At 36.8% G+C, this 24,494-nt stretch overlaps 2 protein-coding genes across 2 annotated transcripts; both read left to right on the plus strand.

Moving 5' to 3' along the window:
• Positions 1–1,487: 1,487 nt before the first annotated feature.
• On the plus strand, positions 1,488–20,355 carry LOC131539249 (protein NLRC3-like; the record flags this gene model as incomplete). Its single annotated transcript, XM_058773691.1, has 7 exons — positions 1,488–3,331; positions 4,087–4,260; positions 4,358–4,531; positions 10,988–11,158; positions 16,824–16,909; positions 17,158–17,283; positions 18,907–20,355. Coding segments are annotated over 7 exons (3,630 nt in total), but the record flags the coding sequence as incomplete, so codon positions are not given.
• A 1,217-nt stretch (positions 20,356–21,572) lies between these two features.
• Positions 21,573–24,494, plus strand: LOC131538405 (gastrula zinc finger protein XlCGF49.1-like). Its single transcript, XM_058772276.1, has 2 exons — positions 21,573–21,875; positions 23,237–24,494. Exon 2 carries the CDS (start codon positions 23,242–23,244, stop codon positions 23,878–23,880), a length of 639 nt encoding a protein of 212 aa, XP_058628259.1. The 5' UTR covers positions 21,573–21,875; positions 23,237–23,241; the 3' UTR covers positions 23,881–24,494.

A 24,494-nucleotide genomic window follows, 5' to 3' on the forward strand; every position in this document is an offset into this window, starting at 1 on the left:
GGACCAGATAAGATATATTTCTGCAGGAGCGGGCGGGCGCGGGACAGAATCTTGCGGGAGCGGGACTGAAAAATCCATCCCGCGCAGGTCTCTACAGCAAGGGTCCTACCATGATCAAGGTCCAGAAAGGTAGCAAGAACATCGACAAAATAGTCCATGTTACATGAGTGGTAATTTTATGAAGCTACAAGAATAACTTTTGAGCGCAAAGAAAACAAAAGTAAAAAGGCGGTGCGCTTTGTTTATGAGCAAAGGAACGCATGCGCATGCGTCATGATAGATAAAATGTATAGTAGCTGTTTCAGTAGAATGATTAAATCTCCCAATTTAAAAATAGTTCCAGTGGGAAAAACACTATATTTAAATGACAAATCGATTAGATGAGTAATAACAGGAGTTAGCATATCTTTATCATTTTTAATAAACTTTGCATTAAATTGATGAGCATCTCTTCACTTTGAATTTACCAATGAAGTATTAACTTTGTCAAATTTTTTAGTTTTATTAGTCATGGTCAGATACCTTCACCCACAACTTCAGTCAAAGATTTCTGTAAATCTTCCCCATCTTATTAACAGAATCAGTACAGATGCTATTCAGGATAAAAAAGAAAAAAGAGCTGTGGATGCTTTGACAATTAGCACACCAAAAGCCAATAGCATGCCAATGGCTCAAATTGAAACTACTGCAAGCCACTTAAGTGCAGTAAATGAGAAATACAAATACCAAAAGCTTCTTCTTAGCAGAGGACTATTCTAATTACAAATAAGTGCAATCAAAATACAAATTATAAGAAGAAAAATATAAACAGGAAGTAAACGAAACAGCCCTTCCTAGCAGTAAATAAAAAATTAAAATAACAGACATAGAAAAGAGGTATTAAACAAACTCTTACACACTACTTTCATCTCTGCTGACTAATTGCTCTTTTATAAGTCCAATTATCACTATTAAGTAGTTGCTTATTAGCATGCATATTACTAGCATACTGACTGTTTAATAGTACTTATAATGCACATATTAATGACCATATTTTAGATCTCTTAATCCAACCCTATGCCTAAACTATTAATAAGCAGCAAATTAGATGAATTTATTGAGGTAAAAATAATAGTTAACAGTTAGTTAATAGTGAGAATTGGATCTTAAAATAAAGTGTGATCATTAATATTAAGTTTTTGGTCACACATCACTTGATGTCAGTGTGAGAGTGTCACATAACTCTTTCCTATGTTACGGGGAACCAGCCAAGGAATTTCACCTTGATAATAAAGAAAAATCATTGGATACTGTTGAATAAATAAGTCCCCAAAAGCCTGATTACACTGACATTAAATTTTCCACATGTGGTGGGGAAAGGGGGTTGCCATCTTGCCTGCTGTCCACTACAGTTTTAATCATACAAGTGCTATATTTTTTTGTAATCGGAAGTACAGGCCAGGGGATAGAGTATACATACAGGTTTTATTATAACATTTTTGTAAAAATATGATCACTTCAACGTTTTTTCCCTCTTTCTTAAATGCTCAGCTCCAGTTGACAGTCCAGCTGCTCCTCATGATCACACAGAGATCAGCCTCAGACTGAAGAAAAAATTAAAACTGGACTACGATCGGATATTGGTTGGTAATTCTCAAACAGGTCACCGAGAATACCTGAAAGATTTATATACTGATGTATATGTGGTGGAGAATGAGACCGGAGGAAGAGTGAATGATCATGAGGTGATACAGATTGAATCAAATCACAACCGACTGACTTCCAAGGAGACGCCAATCAAGTGTAATGACATGTTTAAAGTTCAGTGTATCACAGGTCGACAAAACAGAAGAGTGCTGACAGTGGGGATTGCAGGAGTGGGAAAAACTGTCTCTGTCAATAAATTCATCCTTGACTGGGCTGAAGGAACAGAAAATCAGGATATAATCTTCATATTTCCACTTCCGTTTCGTAGACTGAATTTGATTAAAGAAGAGTTCAGTCTCATAGGACTGCTTAACAAATACTTCTTTAGTAGTCCTGAAGAACTGTCCTCTCTTCCTAAAGGTGACGGTAAGGTCATGTTCATCTTTGATGGGCTGGATGAATGTCGCTTCCCTTTGAGCTTTAAAGAGTATGACAGCTTTACAGATGTTCGTCAAAAAACAACAGTGAGTGTCATTATAACAAATCTTATCAAGATGCATCTGGTTCCCTCTGCTCTCATCTGGATCACAACCAGACCAGCAGCAGCCGGTCTGATACCCCGAGACTACATTGATCAGGTAACAGAGGTGCGAGGATTCAACAATGACCAGAAAGAGCAATACTTCAACAACCACAGCAGTGCTGGAAACATCATCCATCACATCAGAAAATCCAGGAGTCTGTACATCATGTGCCACATCCCCGTCTTCTGCTGGATCTCTCTCACTGTTATTCAGGATTTGCTGGCTGAAGAGAACAATGACAAAATACCCACAACTCTCACAGGGATGTACATAAACTTCTTACTTACTCAGCAACAACAAATGGAAAGAAAATACTGGGATTATCCTGAACCTAAAGGCAATGTCAGGTCTTTTGAACAGATTATTCTGAAGCTTGGGAAACTGGCGTTTCAACAGCTACAGAAAGAAAATCTGATTTTCTACAAAGAAGATCTTGAGGAGTGTGGACTAGATGTCAGTGAAGCATCAGTGTACACTGGGTTATGCACTCAGATGTTTCAGGAGGAAAAAGTTCCTAAAAGAAATGTTTACAGCTTTGTACATCTCAGCATCCAGGAATTCCTTGCTGCTCTCTATGTGTTTTTGGTTAACAAAGACAGGAAAGCAAACCCATTTCTTGAATCCTGGAAAAAGAAACTGTCATGGAAAGTGTCCAAAAAGCCACTGTTTAAACTTCATAAGACTGCAGTCAAGAAGGCTTTACAAAGCAAGAACGGACACCTGGACCTTTTCCTTCGGTTCCTCCTGGGTCTCTCACTGGAGTCCAATCAGAGTTACCTGAAGGAGATAGTACCAGGATTGGAGCTCAAAACAGAGAATGTCAAAGACACTGCTGACTATATCAAACAGACAATAGAGAAGCAGGAATCAGTAGAGAGAACCATCAATCTCTTCCACTGTCTGAGTGAACTGAAAGATGACTTTGTGGAGGAAATCCAGAAGAATCTGAGCTCAGGAAATCTTTCAGCACAGAATCTCTCCTCTGCTCAGTGGTCTGCTCTGGTGTTTGTGCTCCAGATGTCAGAAGAGACTCAAGAGAAGTTCGAACTTCAGAAATACAGAAGCTCTGATGAAGCAGTGATAAGACTGCTGCCAGTGATCAAAAACACCAGCAGAGCACTGTAAGAGTTTACATTTATTTATAAACATTATGTAACATTTTAGTATAGGGACCACTCTCTCTCACTATTAACTAGTTGCTTATTAGCAAGCCTATTATTAACATACTAGCTGTTTATTAGTACTTATAATGCATTTATTCTACATGACCATATTCTACACCCCTAATCCTACCCAATACCTAAACTTTTACCTAAACAATTACCTTACTAAATATTAATAAGCAGCAAATTAGGAGATTACTGGGGCAAAAGTCGTAGTTAATGGTCTCTTAATAGTGAGAACTGGGCCTTAAAATAAAGTGTGACCAAACATTATTAGTAATTTTAATTGGGCCTTAATTGTACACAGGCAACTTGTTGGCCAAGACAAATGAAAAATGAACACATGTATATGTATCATTGTGTGTGACGACATTTAATCCAGTGTATTTCCACCATCAGGCAAGTTGTATTCAAGTTTTAGCCATTTTATTATTTGTAATAGTATCATAAATTAAGGAAATTGAAAATACTTGTTTGATGTTTATATAACGTGTTAAATTATTGTAACAAATTTAAAATATACTCTCAAGGAAGCTGTTTAAATTGACTTGAATTCTCTGGATAATTTAGTAATCACTTAGTATATCTGATATTTTTACATTTGCTTTAACTACATCACTACAATCAAAGTTTTTCCAAGTCATCTGTGGTCCAGATTATAAATCGCATCTGATATCACATTAATATTGTTGTTTGTTTTGTTCTCCACACAGGCTACAGTTTTGTAATCTCACAGTTCAGTGTTGTGAGAGTTTGTCTTCAGTTCTACAATCCTTAAACTCAGTCCTGAGAGAGCTGGACCTGAGTAATAATGACCTGCAGGATACAGGGGTAAAGCTTCTTTCTGCTGGACTGAAGAGTCCCAACTGTATGCTGGAGATACTAAGGTTTGGTTTCAGAAATTTTCATTTGATTTTTTACGTAAATTTTTAAAGATCACACTGCTTAGATTTATTCTAATTGCATTGTGTTTTTCCTTTACAGATTTTCCTTGCGTAATCTCACTGCCCAGTCTTGTGAGATTTTGTCATCAGTTTTACAATCATCAAACTCAGTCCTGAGAGAACTGGACCTGAGTAACAATGACCTGAAGGATTCTGGAGTGAAGCTTCTCTCTGATGGACTGAAGAGTCCAAACTGTCAGCTGAAGATACTGAGGTAAATGTTTTATCACAAAAAATTACTAAATGACATTTTGTCAATGTTAGAACAAGAGAAAAACATTTTCTGGTATGTGATTTCTCTGTAGTTATAGAGATGTCTGTATGTACTTCCCTGAGAAGGATGACTCATGTAAACTGTGGAAATCATCAACAGCACTGACTGAGCTAGCAGTGCTATCTAGTGGCTGTGTGTGCACAAGACACCCTTAGCATCCCAGAAAGGGTCCAAATTTAAAGGTGCCATATGTAATATTGACATCTAGCAGTTGAAATGGGTACTGCTGTCCAAAATTAAAATATTGGAAGGAGTTGTTTCCTCCACCCCCTCCGACTTAGACTTGTATGGTTGAAATAAAGAGACTTTTCCTTTCCTGCCCCAAACCTATCTTCTACAACAAAACACTGCTCTGGGTGTGTGCACTTAGATGGGTTAAATACAGAGCACAAATTCAGAGTATAAGTTACCATTCTTGGCCATCACGTCACTTATTTTAACTTTCAAAAGAGTCATTTGTAATTCCTGAAGACAGAGACATGCTGATAGGCCAAGATGTTTGCACATCAGGGGTCTGCTAATTGTCACACCTTGGGGGGAAGCTGTGGGGAAGCTGCAATCTGCAAATTTTTTATTTCGAATGTCTCACGATTTTGTTTTTAGTCACACTGTCAAGGAAGGGATAACGTGAATGACGTGATGGCGAAGTATGCTAACTCTTCTCAGAATTTGTGCTCTGCATTTAACCCTTGCAAGTGTACACACCAGTGGGGATTTCTTTAAGACTGCAAGGGAAGCTCAGCTTCCCCTATAATGTCAAAAAATTAATGGTAAAATATGTACTATTGTGTTAACATTTTATTGACTAAAAATGCGTTAGAACACGTTCATCTCGAAGACGAGTTCGTTCAGAATCAGCTACATATAGCAGGTCGGACTCGATTTCCTTCTCATACACTCCCGTAGCTTCAGTGTATTTCTCTGTTGAAGCCGAGCATCCATTGACTTCAATGGGGCTGCTTTGAACAGTTTTTTTCAGCACTTCCAAACTAGACGGTCATTGGATAAATGCTGCGATTATGTCCCGCCCCCGGACGCTCAGCATCTCTGGGGGTGAATGGAGGAGTGGGCGTGCCTGGACGCTGAGCTTCTGCGTGATGATTGGAGGGTCTGTATCTCCTTTTGATTGACAGCGATTGTGTACAATAAAAACGTCGCTGACTCTGAAGCTATTCAAGCTCAGTCCCATCGCGGCTTTGCACTTGGTTCTTATCAATCATTATATATATTTTTTTTATTTATTTATAATGTTATGTTTTAATATACATGCTGCTAACTCGGAAATTTCAAGATATGCGAGCAAAAAATGCTCCTGACACTTAGGCAATACGACACGAGCAAGAGTGCTGTTTTTGTTTCGTTTCTGTGTTTGATCCAAATCCGCGTTGATTTGGGCGAATCACTGATTCACTGAGCCATTCATAAAAACAGTCATTTGATTCGCTCCTGAAGGATTCAGCCGTTTTGAAAGAATCATTTGAATGACTCAGTGATTCAATCACGAACTTCTGCCACCTGCTGGCCGTTTTTAAGTTTCCCGTCTAAAAGTAGGCATATTACATTATTTTCCAACATATTTCTATATTCACAATTTAGTATTTAAAACATTAATCTCATAACATTATTTATGAAATTATAAATACGGTCTAAATGAATAAATGCCACATCTAAATGTCACTTCATGCAGCTTCTGTCCAGTGCTAAGATGAGTTTTGTTTAGATCATTTCATGGATAACAATAGCCAGTCATTCATTCACATTAATTAAGTATTCAGAGAATAATATTGTCTGTTTTCACTTACATCTATTTATTTATTAAATTTTGATTCATTTTGTAGAACTGAATTATAAATTAAGCTGGTATAGTATTGTAAGACATTTTTATGGTATCATGACAACCCTATTATACACCACATTCCTTGTTTCAGTTTAACCTAATTCCCACATTTCCTCCGTCGAGTTTAATATCTTTTTTTTTTTAGATTGTTTGTTCATTCATTCATTCATACAGTAGGCTAGGCTAGCATCACTGGAAAAGATGCCTAGTTGGTACGAAAGGGTCACAGAGCATTTTCTTGAAAAGGAACGTAGGGCAGGATTTACGTATAAATAAATGGACAATTTTTATGATGTAAGCCGCAAATGAGCTTCCCCTCTTTGAAAGACCAGCAGCCGCCACTGGTACACACACAGTAGTGTGTAGTGAACACATACACACTGTGGAAACACACAGAGGTGGCCATTATCTCTCTCTCAAAGTACAAGCTGGGAGTGAATGGGTAGAGCTGGCATCTGAAGCGGGATTTATACTTTCGCCTAGCTCCACAGCGCAAGCCTCCTCTGACTGCGCACGCACCTCCTCAAACGGACGAGGCTTTTATACTTGACGCGTTCACCATTGAGATATTCTTTGAAACGACAGGGGGCATTTAAATGAAATCATCCTTTAAATCAGCAGGAGAAGTAGGAATTTTCCCGGAATTACATCAGATCATTCAATATGGTGTCCCGCAGGCAGTTGATCGTTAAGGAAACGGAGGAGATTTTGTGTTTGTTGTTACTAACTAAAAAAAGGCAAAAAAGGAGATGGAATGTCCGCTCACTGCATGCCACAAGACACAGAGATGGAGAGTACATCGCTCTTGTGAAGCAGATGTGTGCAGTGGACAAGAAAATGCACTTCAGTTATTTCCGCATGTCTGCCCATCGTTTTGACGACTTGGCCCAATGCATCGAGCCTTTTCTCCAACACAAAAGGACACACATGAGCCCTGTAACATTACGTGTGCTTGCATCTTGAAGCAGCCAGAAATGTGTTGCTGCAAGATACAAATTGGGGATAACCACTGTCTCACTGATTGTGAGTGAGGTCTGTCAGACTATATGGAAAGCTCTGAAAGATGAGTTTGTCTCCCCACCAAAAGACAATAAATGGCTCGAGATCAAACATGACTTTTGGAGACTTTGAAATTTTCCCAATTGTTTTGGGGTTGCGTGGACGGAAAGCATGTTGTCATCAAAGCACCACCTAATGCTGGGAGTGATTTCTATAATTACAAAGGGACACACTCCATTGTACTCATGGCTGTCTGCGATGCCAAGTATCGCTTCACAATTGTAGGGTTTGATACATAAATATAATTTAATTTAACTCGAAGGGAATCATTTGTGATTTTATAGGGAATTTGAACAGAATCACTGTTTCACGGCTGATCACTGAGTCAGCAGCGATTCACTGAACGAGCCGTATAACATTAATTCTGCACTGGATATTAAAATCCAAAATATAGTGAAAACACTATTAATAAGCACAGTAACAAGATCGGCAGATTAAGACATTAACTTGTAAGCACAAAACACAAGATACTTCTCTTTTAAATATAAATACGACTTTATTTATATAAACCTAAGACATAAACTAATCTAGCACATGAACACAAGCAGTCACACATTCATACGTTGCAGAAAGAGAGAAAGGAGGAGTTTAGAGAATGATAAAGTGAAATCCCAAGTTTATAGCAATATGTGCTATCACATAGACCTGAACAACCATCAATCACGTAATTAACCCTCGCATTGAGTTTCTCAATGAGGCTAAAATGTATATTAAATGCGCCAGTTCAGTTAGACCTGGAGGTACTTGCTTGCGTTGCCTTTGTGTTACAGGGATTCCCTTTTGTCGTCGTCGTCGTCGTTGCAGGAAAGGGGCTTCCCGAGTTGGTGATTGGCTGGAAGTTCAGTAGTCGTTGAAGGGATGTCTTGGGTGTTGGCTGAGGATGCGGAGTTGGTCTGGTTGAAGTTTTGAGGCGGTCACAGGCTCGAGTTGAACTCGGAGACAAGGCATGGCGGCAAAACTTAAACTGAGAACACAAAAGTCGCAACAGAAAATAAACTAAAATAAAAGAAAGAAAGGAAGGGTGTAACGAGACTAGGTGGTTTTTCTTCTTATCGTGGTGTTAAGTAGCAACTGGCCTATAGGCCAGAGCATGCTCAAAGAGCGCTAAAAAGCAGCGTCAAAACGCGGTGGCGAGAAGAGAAGGAGAAGGGCAAGAAGGGAAGAATTGATGGTGTCCTGAGGTTTTAAACTCGGCTTTTGGACACATCTGGTGTCTTGACCAATTAGATAGGCTATTATCTTAGCTAGGGTTGTTCCTTCCATCATAAATCAGTTTGTTATCTGGTCACATGGTCTGAATTTTACACACTCTTGCAAAGTATACTTTTGGATGTGATTTCTATAACCAGAATATGATACATTTGACAAAGAATCAATTGGAAGAAACGTTTCAAGCTAGAATTGTCAAGCTCATACATACCAAACATGAATAAACCTTAAAGTCATTCAATAGTTATTAAAAAACATACATAATATGTGCTTAAAATATGATAGTCTAATGTGTGGGTTACATATATAATATAGTGTTATGCCTAGAAATGTCCTTCTAGGATGATTTTATATGCATATGAAAAAGAAAGTCTCTGTGGAGACCAAAATACATGTTCTTTGGACAGAGGAATTTCAGTCTGGTTCTTTGTCTTCTATGTGTGGGGGAAAAGTCAGTCTAAAGAAGCTTGTGATTTCTCTCGTGGAACACATGTGATGGCCATCTCTTTGACCATTAATCTTGATTATTTACCCCAAATTTGACGATCTCCTTCCTGCGTTGGACTTATCAATAAGTGTTCTTTTGTCTTAATGTTGCAAACTGTTCTAGAAGAGGCTTGTTGGTTATGCTTGCTCCAGAGGTGAAGCTAGGAATCTAATTTACGATGTTGTCCTGTTTTCTTGGTGCCTCTCAGGAATTTCGGCTCCTCATGTTTCAATGTTCTGATCGAATCTTAGTTTTGTCTGACTCGTTCTGATCCTACACAATGGTGGACATTGGTGCATACGGTTGTGAAAGTGAAAGTGGTGTTCAAGAGCAGTATATTTGGATCGAAACTGCTGCAGGGCAACCTTGCACTGCCTCCCCCTGAAAATCTTCCCAGTACCATGACCAAAGTACCACATGTGTTTCTGGGTGATGCTGCATTTCCTTTGCACGTGAACTTGGTTCGACCTTATCCAGGTAAGAATACATTTGTATTTGTGTCTATTGTAATCACATATGATCATTCAAAATGTGAATGTAACACATTTTTACATGTTTGTATTTGTGTTTTCCATAGGTGTCAACTTGGATGATGCCTGCAAACTATACAACTACAGACATTCCACAGCAAGGCGAATAACTGAGAACACTTTTGGCATCCTTACTGCATGATGGAGGATTCTTGGCCGCCCCATTAAGTTCAACCCTGAAAAAACAGTAGATGTTGTGAAGGCCAAATATATTCCACCAACTTTTCCAGACAGCACCACAGCTTCAGGGGAACAAGTGCCAGGTGAATGGAGATGCCTTGTTTATGAAGACAACAACCTGCAGGTGCCAGGAAGACTTTCAACTACCCAAGCATCCAGAGCTGGAATAGCAGTGAGAAATGAATTGAGGTCTTTTTTTCTCACATCACAGTGTAGTGTACCTTGGCAGGACACTGTCATCTGGAGAGGGTGCTTACAATAAAGAAAAATGCAAATGATGCTTCTCTTGACAAATACAAACTACAGTCCCACACTGATTGTATTGAAAATGAACATTAATTGAAGCGATGCAATGCATCATTGATGTTGTCCTTTATATTTGTATATGTTGTAGCTTTGATAGTTGCTGTACCAATGTCTATTGATTTATTAAACAACAAAAAAAATTATCAAACTTTTTTGTTAATTCTTTTATTTCTGTACATAATTTAGACACATTTCTACCTATTGCAGTTAATAAACAGGATTACAACAGTATGTGAGTCATTCTACAAAAATGTCCACTTTTGGAATTACAAGATGTCTTAAAATGTATTTCTTATTCTAACATTTAAAATTAGAACGCATTTTAGATTATATTTTGACTTTATGAATACACATAAATAACATTTTCAATAATACAAATATGTAACTTTTTGTTTGTTTTATTCAAACACTGGTGACAGAAGAGTGGAGGTTTCTGTTGAGCAATCCAGGAAAAAAATGGCAGTGAGAGAAATAAAAAATTACACTAGATTTTTGAACCCTCGTGTCCAGTGACAATATAGAAATACTTTGTTCCTGTTATTAAGTAGATTTCTACTTTACTGGAGTATATATATATATATATATATATATATATATATATATATATGTCTGTTGACTTCAGTGCCTTTAAAAAAAGAATGAACACTTCTACTCTCAATTTCCACAGGCATTTTTTGTTACTAACAAAAATACCAGCAGAAAATAGCAAACTGCACAGATTATTGTGTGACAGTGATGTCTGATTGCCAAACTAATGTGCTGTTAACTGTTGCTGTGTGTGTTTGTAGATTGTCTGGCTGTATGGTGACAGAGGAAGGATGTGGTTATTTGTCTTCAGCTCTGAGTTCAAACCCCTCACACCTGAGAGAGCTGGATCTGAGCTACAATCACCCAGGAGATTCAGGAGTCAAGCTGCTCTCTGAAAAACTGGACCCAAAATGCACACTGGACAAACTCAAGTATGTTGAGCAGCAAGAGTTTTCATATTTTATTATTTCAACTCCTCAGTGTCTCTGTGCCAGATTGAAAAGTGTGAAAACACACACACACAAACATACACACACGCACGCACGCACGCACGCACACACACACACACACAAACATACACATTTATCTACATATATACACTCCTCAAATTAAAATAAAAATCGAAGGGCACCTCTTATGCAGAATTCACTTTCACATGTTGTTTGAACATAAGTGTGTGATGACAGTGTGTGTACACAACCACCCTATAATGATAAAAATCTACCTGTTCTTTTTTTTAATCCCCATAAATCATAAGCAGTGTCTCAGAACAAGCTGTTCGCCGAATCTGTAAAAGGTGACGTAACATTTTATAGGCCCCGTCCACGACTGATGACAGACACTAGCATATTAAGATGACAGAGACTGAGACTAACCCTGTTTATTTTCCAACCCAAATTCTGGAAATATTGGGACGTGTTTTAAATTTGAATAAAATGAAAACTAAAATACTTCCAAATCACATGAGCCAATATTTTATTCACAATAGAACATAGTTTAAACATTTGTTATGTTTTACTGCAGATGGCATGGCGGATTGTGTTTACTGACAGTGGTTTCTGGAAGTATTCCTGGGCCCATTTAGTAATGTCAGTGACAGAATCGTGCCAATGAGTGATGCAGTGTTGTCTGAGGCCCGAAGACCACGGGCATCCAACAAAGGTCTTCAGCCTTGTCCCTTATGCACAGAGATTTATCCAGTTTCTCTGAAACTTAAGTATAAAAGCAAGTTATCAAATTTCTTAAAGCTAAGAATCACTCTTACTCTCCCAGTTATTTAAGACAGCTTGAGAGGTCTCTCAAGTGGTTAGGAGTTGCCAGGGGCTTGTGATGGCGCTGAGGAGACAGAGACAAGCGCAAATCTTTCAGGAGAGGAAGAATGTTCTTGAAATGTTTGGCGACAAGTGTAGCACTCCTGGAAAGAAGTGTAAAATAATTAAAGAAAGGATGCTGGTGTGATGGCTTCACGTGTCTGCATTTACTGAGAATGAAGCGCATTACGGGCGCGCACCCCGACCCAGCGTACGATGACGTCATGCAAGTATGCCGAATAGAAATAATTAAATTTACTAAATGCACAAAATATATTTTCCTTCTTATAAACACAAATAACGAATTAAATACTATTTTACAATATTAGAAAAATAACATTAACCAGTTTTATAATAACTTTGGGAACTTAATCACACGAGCACTTTATCAAATGGTTACATTTCCTCAGTTATTCAACACGAGCAAACAACATTTACATTACCAAAGAACATCATTACTGACTTCAGTCTAACGCGAGTATTATGCAATCTACACTGTATGATGAATAAATCTCTTACCCCTTATTTACACTGCACGAATTAGTGCGCGAGAAAGGCGCAGAACGGACGTGCTACTTGGCCGTCGGGTGTCGAGCGTCGGCTTGGTGTGTCAGGGCAACTTTGGACCCAGACGCTGCCAACGTGAGCCGACCCCGCAATCTGCTTTCTGCTTTTGGTGTGTACCAGGCTTAAGACTGACACTTAAGATTTAAAAATTACAACTGCAAAGCTTAATAACTAACTTTTTACACAAGTCAATTCTTAGCAGTGTTCTTGAGAGTAATTATTAGAGGCTTGATAAATACGGGCCCTGATGTCAATTAACTTAATTAGTTGCTAGATGTTCTCCCAGCTGAATCTTTTCAAAATTTCTTGCTTTTTCAGCTCTTTGTTGCCCCCGTGCCAACTTTTTTGAGACCTGTAGCAGGCATCAAATTTGAAATTAGCTCATTTAGTGGATAAAAGTGCAAAATTTCTCAGTTTAAACATTTGTTATGTTATCTATGTTCTATTGTGAATAAAATATTGGCTCATGTGATTTGAAAGTCTTTTAGCTTTCATTTTATTCAAATTTAAAAAACGTCCCAACATTTCTGGAATTTGGGTTGTACAAAAGCACATGGTTTTGATGTTATTATGACTATATACAAATAAAAGTAGACCCTCTGCAGTTTCAAACGATGCCTTATTCTTATCTGTACGATTAAAAATCACGGAGTATTTGTAGTTACTTTCGCGGTCATCAAGAAAAAACATGACAGACCACACCAGTGAGGTCTTCGACCCAAGAGGGTTAAATCCACATGCAAAACCAGGAACACATGGCAATTCAATGTTATTCTTAAAAAAAACAACAACAAAACAACAATAAAATAGTACAATGACAAACTTGCTTATATTAAACATACAGCTCTTATTAACAAAAGGAATGAGACAGATGACATGGTATACCCACAAATAAATGAAAGGTCTTTGGATTTCCCCTTTGTGATTATTATTTGTTTGTGTTGTATTGCTATAATTTGTGATTATTATTTCTAATGAAAACACAACAACAATAAAACAAAGACAAACTTGCTTATATTAAATGAAGAAATGCCACTTTTATTAACAAAGGTTTTGTTGTTCTTTTGTCTCCACCATCGTCCTGTCAGTCTAACTCTCATCCATGTGACACAACCAATGGACCAAGATTAAAATTAAGAAAAGCACATTTATCAGTTGGTCCAAATAAGATGATCTCTGCTTTATTATCATTAAGTTTTAAAAAGTTTTAAGACATCCAGCTTTTTATGTCAGTCAGACAATCTAAAAGCAGAGTTAAAACACTCCTATTATTCTTTTGCAATGACAGATAAATCTGCATCATCAGCCTTTCCCATAAAGGCTGGGAAAAGTATTTCAAAGCATGAGAGCAAGAGTCTGGTGATGTCTATGGGTCACAGACTCACTGCTGTGATTGTGCGCAAGGGATCTGCAACTAAATAATAGCTTTTAATCTTTTAAATCTGCCTTATGTTCAACTGTCCCAATACTTATGCTCACATCAATGAGTGGGATGAACTCTAAAAGTGCTGTTCTTTTTATTTGGTAAAACATGTATGTGTTGAAACAGCTAATAATAAAATGAGACATTCTATAGTTTTGTCTCATATTCATTTTTTAATCATATTTTTAAATGTCTTGACTCCACAGCCAACAGAGCAATTTTGTCTTTACTGTTCCAATACTTATGGAGGGCACTGTATATGAGATAATTTGGTTTCAGACGCTGTTGATGAAAGGAAAATTTACTGAAAAAATTCAGAATGGTTCACCCAGAAATTAAAAAACAATTGTCATCATTTACTTAGTCTCATGTCATTCCAAACCCGCAAGACTTTCATTCATCTTAGAAACAACACAAAGATATTTTAATGAAATGAGAGATTTATGTCTCTCCATTGACAGTCTACGCAACTACCACACTGACGCGTCAAAAAGTTCACAAAGAGATTGTAAAACTAATTCATATTAATCAAGCTGTTAAGTCACAATTTTCAGAAGAGACTCAATTTCTTTATATGATGAGCAGATTTAATTTAGGCTTTTATCTACACAAACTCTGATCAGCAAACATAAACAGAAGCTCAACCATACGTGCTTGATGTGCAAGATCATACTTCACTGGTTTTTGCAGAAGCTCAAACGTGATGCATAACACCTAAGAATGAATCCCACTGGTTCTTATACGTCAAACAAACATGCTTGAGCTACTGTTTGCCATTACTGATGTGTGGGCGGATTAATGTTTATATGTTATGTGGTGAATCACCCCTTTAAAATAAGATGTTTTTTACATCAAATGAAGATTTTCTTGGATTGAAATAAATGGAAGGCATAATATATATTTAAATGCTTTTAAAATATATTTTCAAAAATATACAAAAAATGGCCAAAAAAATTTATATATATATTTTTTGGCCCTTTTTTTTTGTTGTAAATTTTGAAATGCATTTCAAAATATATTTGAAATATATATATATTTCAAATATATTTTGAAATATACATATGGTTGAGCTTCTGTTTATGTTTGCTGATAATATATATATATATACATATACTGTACTGTGTGTATATATATATTATATATATATTAATTGTATTGGGCTGCACAACTCTGGAGTTGTGAAAAGATTAATCAAAATGTGATATTGCATGCTTTTAAAAAGCTGAAATGATTCTTACAAAATCAGACTGTCTGGAGTCTACATATGGAGAATACATGTACAGTGCACATGCAAATGATAGTATCTTACTACTGTTCATTTATTCCATCAGTGGCAACCCTGCCTATTATGCCAAAATTAATTGCTTTAAACCTATCATCAATATAATCCTTTACAGTGACAGCCCTGTCGATATAATGCACTTAGTTTTTCTTCATATAGTCAACATTACATTGTAATGCATTACAATATTGCTTTACTCCCTAAAAAAGTAACTAGTTACGTTACTTAGCTACTTTTTATGGAAAGTAATGCGTTACATTACTTTTGCGTTACTTTTTAAATATGAGCAGGGCTTGACTTTTTAATACAAGAAGTTCTATTTATAGCAAATGTAAAAGCCCTTTCACACCAAAAAGTGTAATGAATAAACCTCAGGCTGAAGGAAAAGTAAATTCACGTCTGTACAGTAGAACGCAGGAGAAGAAGGTTCAACACTCTTCAGCAATAAAAAAAACAATGAAGCACAATTGTTAGTTTATCTAAGGTCATTTTTGCTTATTAGTATGGTTGAACTGGATCATCAAAGGTCAGCAGCAAAGGCATTGGTTAATAAAATGGGATTAGATTAATTTGTGTTGTTTAACATATGTAATTATTGCAGGTTTGCATCATATTCTGAGTTTGCATTTCACTGTTATAATTCATTTTGATGAATACTAAATCTGTTTTTTGCGAGTGGGATGAATTAATGCACATTCACATTTAGTCTAGAACTACAGTAACGTGTTGACACAGAGCACTTGTCAGTCAGTAAATGGGAAAAAAGTATAGATATTTTCTTGTAAAATAAAAAGTAATGCGTTACTTTACTAGTTACTGGAAAAAAGTAATATTATTACGTAACTCACGTTACTTGTAATGCGTTACCCCTAACACTGATTAGTAATACTCGATCAGATTGGAGCGCTTTGAAATCATTTTGCGAGTATTAAAAAGCTCCGTTGTGTTCTTTGCTTGCTTTCTCTATATGATTTATTTGTTATTTGAATAACTGTGGAAATGAAATCATTACAATTAATAGGCCTAACGTATACCTACAATGTTTTTTATTAAACTGCGATCACGTTAAATTCAGTTTTTGTCGTATTAAAAACATTTTATAAAAATTTTCAAAATCATTCCCCCCTCTGTTTTTTTTCACAAATCGCACCTTGTATATATATATATATATATAATATATCATGATACGGATTCAGTTTTAGTTAATAAATTAAAAGGTAATTCCCTCTGCAACCACAAATGTATTTATTTATTTTATTTTTAATGAGTTTGAATCCAGTCCTTTGTAATATGAAGATCACAATAATAGACTTTTTTCATAATTGAGAATATCACAAATGCTCTGTGGTTGGTATTAAAATTGTGATCACTTCACACTTGCTTACATTTAGATATAAACCAGATGCTTTTAATCTCAGTGGTATTGACAGCTTTGGGAATCTGTGATTTATCCTTTAAAATAATCCTGATCATTTGAATGATTTGTCTCTTTGCAAATGACTGTTACTTTGAAGCATGAACAGGACTTTTATTTTGGTGGGGCGACATGACATCATAAGTCTGCGCCACACTCCTGCATCTGAGACTCTGCTGAAGAAAGGTTTGTGTGTTTTTTAATCGTTTAAAGTGTTTAAATAAATGCAACCTGTTCAGATAATTTTATGGAGAACTGTGCAATGAGTTAATGATTAATGAATGTAACCTTACAAAAACTGTTCATTACTGTTATAAGAAACATTATAAGTAAACATGAGTAACACAAAAGATGCAAAGCAACAGAAAAATCAAACACACTGTTTGGTCATTGGCAATTTGTGATGGACTAACTGTTTTTTTTTTTTTAAACAGAAAAACTCCTGCAGAGATCCACGTGTCGCACTGTTATAAAGATGGCGTTTATTAAAGAGGAGACCGAAGACATGAAGATTGAAGAAGCTTTTACTGTCAAACAAGAAGATACCGAGGAACAAACAGGTTGGTTACATACTCAAAGCTGAAGTCAATCATTTGATCCTTACATTTCCAGCTCTACAGAAATAAATGACATTTTTGAAGAATATCATATGAGTGTCTTAAACTGAAGCCCTTTCAGACAGGATTAGTTTTATAAGAGTAGATGAATAAGTGTAATTCTACCACAGGACATCTGTAATACTAATGAGCAGTTTACAACGGATAAGAAATCTGAGTAAAACTACCAGAAATGGGACGATTAACATCATACTAATGCTGCCTTTAACCTGAGAAGATCCAGCGTCTACATTAGACATTATGACATGTCTCACATGAAATTAGGGAAAATAATAAATAAAAATAATGCTATAATGCAACCCGGCAAACAATGCAGAACCAATTTCCTCTATAATTTTGGTGGTTGCACCCGGTCAGCGCAAACAAACAATCCAGCAAGCTCAGCCACAACTGCTCTCAGTGTGTTTCCTGACACGCATGTTTTCCTTCCTCTCACCCCCCTCCCTAACTTTTAACTCTTCTCTTATCGTTTTCCCCTCCTACTTTGTGAGCAAGTTGTAAAAGCTGGTACAGAATAACATAAATATTAGTAAATACTCAATAAATCAAGCACTAAATCATATGTTAAAACAGCAGCCGACTTGCAACATAATAAAAGATGGGTTCAAATGGTAACTAAATACATTTTTTTAAAACAGAGAAAGTATGTTAAAAGCCCATTTAACCCAAAATAAGACAGTTGAGTACACTTAGATGCTCTTAAGAATATCTTAAGAAGTACTAAAGAATATTTAGTCAAAATTAGTGTGTGAAAATAGAGCACTTTAAGTACATTATGGAAGTGCACTTGTACGGGACATCATGCTTAGCTACACGTCACTTTCACCCTGATGCACTTCACCAAGCAAAAACCTCGCAACACAATACATTAGCTCATGTTAACAGATGCCGGTGTTTGAGTTCAACACTGTATTACTAAATGTTGAAATAAACATTAACTAACATTAACAAAATGCAATATAGAGTCTCAATATTTTTCCCATTTAAAACTTGACTCTTCTGTAGTTACATCGTGTACTAAGATTGACGGAAAATGAAAAGTTGCGAAGAATTTTCTAGGCTTATATGGCTAGGAACTATACTCTCATTCCGGCGTAATACTCCAGGAACTTTGCTGCCCTACCATGGGTGCAGCAGGAGCAATGAAAATAGTCCCCAGCTAGGTATTGATTATTATTATTAATCGCACAGCCATAGTTTAGACAGGTATGGCAAATTTTGGATGTGTCTATAACAGGGTTCCTCAAATCTAGCCCTGGAGGGCCACTGTCCGGAAAAGTTTAGCTCAGATTCTGATCAAATACACTTACCTGCAATCTTCTAGTAACTCTGAGGACCTTTAGGACCCGTTTTGAGGAACCCTTTGACAACACAAAGCTTTCATGGACTACAGTTTCTTAATGTGTTCAGAAAAGGGAACCTCTGGGAAAATATGACTGAAGTTACAGATTTTGAGATGAGAAAACTTTCAGTTGCTTAGTGTGTATAAGATGTTGTTGGTTTGGATGTTTGCTGCCTTGTGTCATAAACTGGGGTTAATTTGTATTTGTCTTTTTATTTATTTAGGCCTATTGGTGCTGAAAGTTGAGAGTCAACAACTGAATGAAATTAAAGAGGAACATTGTGATTTCGAGACTGGGGAAAGGACTAGAGAAAAGCCTTTCACATGCCAACAGTGTGGAAAGTGTTTCGCTCGAAAACACAACCTTGCGGTCCACGTGAGAGTTCACACTGGAGAGAAGCCTTACACTTGCATACAGTGTGGGAAGAGCTTCACTCAGAAGGGAAGCCTTAAACAGCACATGGAAATTCACACCGGAGAAAAACCTTTCACTTGCCAGCAGTGTGGCAAAAGCTTCATTCACAAAGGAAGACTTAAAAACCACATGGCAGTTCACATTAGAGACAAGTATTTTATCTGCCAACAGTGTGGAAAGACATTTATAACAGAACATTACTTTCGGAGTCACGTGAGAATGCACGCTGGAGAGAGCCCTTTCAGCTGCCAGCAGTGTGGGAAAGTTTTCCCTCAAAAACAATGCCTAGAACTCCACTTGAGAGTTCACACTGGAGAGAAGCCTTACACGTGCATAGAGTGTGGGAAGAGTTTTACACAGAAATCCATCCTCGACGTCCACGTGAACATTCACACCCGAGAGAAATCCTTTCCCTGCCAACAGTGTGGGAAAAGTTTCACCCGAAAACAAAGTCTTAAAGTCCACATGAGACTTCACACGGGAGAGAAGCCTTACATGTGCACTCACTGCGGAAAGAGTTTCACCTATAAAAGCACCCTTGATTTCCACTTCCCCAGTCACACTGGAGAGAAGCCGTTTGTGTGCGATCAGTGTGGAAAAGGCTTCACAACAGCGCTAAGGCTTAAGTGTCACAAGAGCAGTCATACTGGCCTGAAACTGTTCACATGTCTTCAGTGTGGAAAGCGTTTCAGTCATACAAATAGCCTCCGAGTTCACATGAGAATTCACACTGGGAAGAAGCCTTACACCTGCCAACAGTGTGGAAAGAGCTTCACGCAAAAAGGACACCTTAAGACTCACATGAGGAGAGAAGGAGAGAGAAGGAGTCTTCACACGGGAGAGAAGACGTCAAGAAAACGTTGATATATTTTAAGATCAATCAGTGCTAGTTTCTTTCAGTTGAAACCGCTCAGACTTGCATTTTAGTCTGGGACTAGGCTTAAGCCTCGTCTGTGAAACCAGAGGCCTGTAATTTAAACTGAATGGAGGCTTTGTTTCTTTTCATATATTGATGCATCAGAATCAAAAACATTATTTAAACTTCTGTCTTGCTGTGAAATGCCACAATGTAGCTGAAAAATAAAAAATTCAAACTGAATGAATGTTGCACTGAATAGTTTGATTAATCTGTAAGTAAGGCAATGCACATAGGCTTATGGTCAGCAATGGTCTTGCATTTCAGTTAACTAATGCAGTTGAATTGCAGTTTAAATTGAGCAATTTCAACTTTTTCTGTATTTTTATATATATATATATATATATATATATATATATATATATATATATATATATATATATATATATATATATATATATAAAATTCAAATTTCATACTGTTCTGTTTATTTAAATGACAGGGTCTGTGTGATTGTGTTGTTTTTTTCAGGGTCCTAATCTTTTCTTCTAATTTAAGTAGTTTTACACGTTCCAGGGGCCTCATGTAGAAATATTGTGCACGCACAAAATGGGCATAGAAATGTGCGTACGTGGTTTTTCACACACGTATCTGGATTTATCAAAAATAAACTTGGCATAAATATGTACGGATGCTCTTGACTGTGCACTCTTTTTCCTGGAGAGAGAAAAGTAATGAAGTAAACAAGGATTTTAAACTGTTTTCTTTTCAATATACACATTTACTCTCATTAATGGAGATAAGAACTGAAATTACATAAAGCCATTACACAGAAGTTAAACCAAAAGGATATGTATTTAGACATATTTATAGTGGATGCGCTTGAGCACTTTTCCCGTGGCTGTGTTCAAATGACAGCGAGGAGTGCAATAGTTGCACAAGAATACATCTTCAAACTAAACTGCAGAGTTCATGTTATGAGAAAATATAAATATTTAGCGAAAACAATGATCAATGATGCACACTTACTTCGATATTATAGCGGACACTGCTGGATTTGGTGGTGGAACGGTGCATTGTCTGGTTTGAATAGGTCCAATGATAATAGCTTGCTGTACAACCGCAGCTGCACGGAGGAGTTAATGGCGTGTGAAGACATCGCAACAACATTATGAAAAATACCACTGTATTTGAAGGATAATACTGGAAGAACACGGTAAGATTTACACATTGCATTTTTAAAATACTTTATCAGTGACGCATCAAGTCAGAAAATTGTATTTACAGTGCAATATATATAGGCCTATATGATTCCACCGAAACTAGCTAAAAGATGTTCACCTTATCAGCAAAACTGCATGAATTGAATTTGATTTGAATTGTTTAAAACAATTTTTATGCCGCTTCAGATTTGGTTTCTGTGCCACCTTTGCTGTGTAAAGATGCCTTCAGTTAGAGTAATTAATGAAGTGGAAAAGGCTAATTTAAAATGAAAGAGCTGGTGGTAATAATATGTTTTGACACTGAAGAAGCTTATTATTCTATGTGGAGGAAAGACTTACTTCAATTGCATTTTACTTAATTTAATAAACATTTTAATGTAATTTAAGGACGATTATTTAATTAGGTAGTGAGTTTTCTAATGGGCAGGAACATCCCAGTTAAAACTGGAGAAGTATCTGAAGGATTTGAGAACGGGACTTTTATTTTGGTCTGGTGATGTGACGTCATCAGGCTGCGCCGCGCTCCTGCGTCTCTGCTGAAGAAAGATTTGTGTTTCAAAACATGTCAGTTGTTTAAATAAGTGCACAATTCAGTTTTATAACGTTTGAAAGCTGTGTGAAAAACTAAATTATTATTGGACGTAACAGCGAGGGATGTTATTGTTTGTGAGATCATAGTGAACACAAACTCGGTCGCTGGTGAGTAACGTTATGATGCAGAAACATGATTAAAAACGATTCGTTGATTGGAAGCTCTCTAAACTCCGACGAAACCTGTATTGTCAAAGTAATGTAAATGCAACGAGAACACGAACGCAAATATGTTTAATGACATCTTTTGCAAATGTTTTAGTGAACATTTAACCTATTATACGTTTACGATATGACTAGAGAGCTGATTGAGATGCACCCAGATATTTCATTTATTCTTATGTATTATTTAATTTCTTCCTGTTAATTATTCTCATCTTAAATATGACAAATTATCCAAACACGCAGAAAAAAACCGTGACACTTATTTTTATTTTTATTTTTTAATAAAAAAAGCAGCGGAGAGTAAAGACATGAAGATTGACGAATTATTCAGAGTCAAACATAAAGATACTGAGGAACAAACAGGGCTGTGTTTCCAAAAGCATCGCAGACCCTTTGAAACCAGACCTCAGCCGCCAGACTGCTATAATATTCAATCTGATGCTTTCTCTGTTGATTTACTGAATCCAGTCTTTTGCAAAACAAAAAAATAAACATTTTCTCAGCGTTTTGTTTAAAATATATTTTATTTTTTAATGAAATGTACCCACATTCAGATGCATGCACATGCTCTGTTATTTCTTTAGACGTATCGCACGTTCATACACTGCTGTTCAAAAGTTTAGGACCTTTAATATTTTTAGAGACATTTCTTATGCTTTTCAAGGCTGCATGTATTTTTGACCAAATAAATTAAAAAACAGTAATCTTGTGAAATATTATTACAGTTTAAAATAACAGTTTTCTGTTCATTTTTACGTTTTATTAATCCTAAAAAGTATCACCGGTCTCAAAAAAATATTAAGCAGCAAAAAGGAGTGTTTATTAAACACTGATAATAAATGAGCGTATTAGAATGATTTCTGGAGTATCGCTGACGACTGGAGTAATGATGCTTGAGAATTCAGCTTGTTTTAAAGTATATTAACATAGTAAACCATTATTTTAATTTGCAATAATATTTCATAATATTAATGTTTTTTTTTTTTTGTCTGTATTTTTGATCAAACAAATGCAACTTTGATGAGCATAAGAACCTTCTTTAAAAAAACATTAAACATCTGTCTGACTCCGAACTTGTGCGTTCATACAATAGATTATTCTGGGGCCATGGAAACTTTGTGAATTTTGGTGGCAAAAATAAAATAAAAATCTGACACGGAAAAGAGTTAACTGGGGTTTTAGCTAAACTGTGCAGGACAGTGATTCCTGTATGTTTTTATTTATTTTTTTATTTGACATTTTTGAAGTCTCTTGCTTTGTGCCTTTACACTCAGGTTAACTTTTATTTGTATTCTTCATCTTAGACCTGATGCTGCATGAAATGGATGAAACGGACGAGAAACATCTTGATTTCATAACTGCAGACAAATCTTTGATCTGCTCACAGACTGAAAAGTCCAAAAAAACGTTTTCTTCTCACAAAAGAGCCCAAAAGACAAGAGCTAGAAGTCATTTCACCTGCTCTCAGTGTGGAAAAAGCTTCAAACAAAAAGAAAACCTTAAAGTCCACATGAGAACTCACACCGGAGAGAAACCTTTCACCTGTCAACAGTGTGGGAAGAGCTTCACTCAAAAAGTAAGCCTTACATTTCATATGAAAGTTCACACAGGAGAGACCCCTTACTCCTGCCAACAGTGTGGAAATCGCTTCACTGAGAAGAGAAGCCTTGAAATCCACACGAGGATTCACACCGGAGAGAAACCGTACTCCTGCAAAGTGTGTGGAAGACGCTTCATTCGAAGGGAAGACCTTAAAAGCCACGTGAGAGTTCACACCGGAGAGAAGCCCTTCGCCTGTCAACAGTGTGGAAAGAGCTTCACGCAGAAAGGAAACCTCTCGACTCACATGAGAATACACACCGGAGAAAAGCCATTCGTTTGTGTTCAGTGTGGCAGCAGTTTCAGAAGTAAAGCAAACTTTAATGTGCACATGATAAAACACTCGTGAAAGCTGTCATCAGTGTGGAAGGAGGTTCAGATACAGGACACCTTTCGCTCGCTCCTCGTGGCTCCGCCCCCTCCACTGACTCCGCCTGGATTCTAGCTCTGTTGATTTCGCTCAGCTCCTCGGCTCCTTCCACTCTGACCTGACCCTCGGATCACATGCCTCCGCCTCAGTCTTCTGGACCAAAACACAATCTCTGTTTGCTAACAGTCATGGCCAAAAATATTGGCACCCTTGGTAAATATGATCAAAGGCGGCTGTGAAAATTAATCTGTATTGTTAATCCTTTTGATGTTTTTATTTAAAAATTCACAATCTAACCTTTCATTGGACAGTAATCATTTAAAATGGGGAGAAATATCATTATGAAATAAATGTTTTTCTCTAATACACATTGGCCACAATGAAACCTCCATTTGCCAGTTTAACAGCTCTAAATGTTCTCCTATAATGCCTGATGAGGAGAGACACCTGACAAGAGATCAGAGACCATTCCTTCATCCAGAATCACTCCAGACCCTTTAGATTCACAGCTTCTTCTCTTCAGGTCACTCATGTTCTACAGGGTTCAGGTCAGAGGACTGGAATGACCAGCAGAAGCTTGGTTTTGTGCTCAG

The sequence above is a fragment of the Onychostoma macrolepis genome, chromosome 04 (assembly GCF_012432095.1).
Source record: "Onychostoma macrolepis isolate SWU-2019 chromosome 04, ASM1243209v1, whole genome shotgun sequence".
In the NCBI taxonomy this organism is placed as follows: domain Eukaryota; kingdom Metazoa; phylum Chordata; class Actinopteri; order Cypriniformes; family Cyprinidae; genus Onychostoma; species Onychostoma macrolepis.

Excerpts from the sequence above, each read along its gene's own strand:
- LOC131538405 (XM_058772276.1), top strand. The coding sequence starts at position 23,242 with ATGCTGCATGAAATGGATGAAACGGACGAGAAACATCTTGATTTCATA.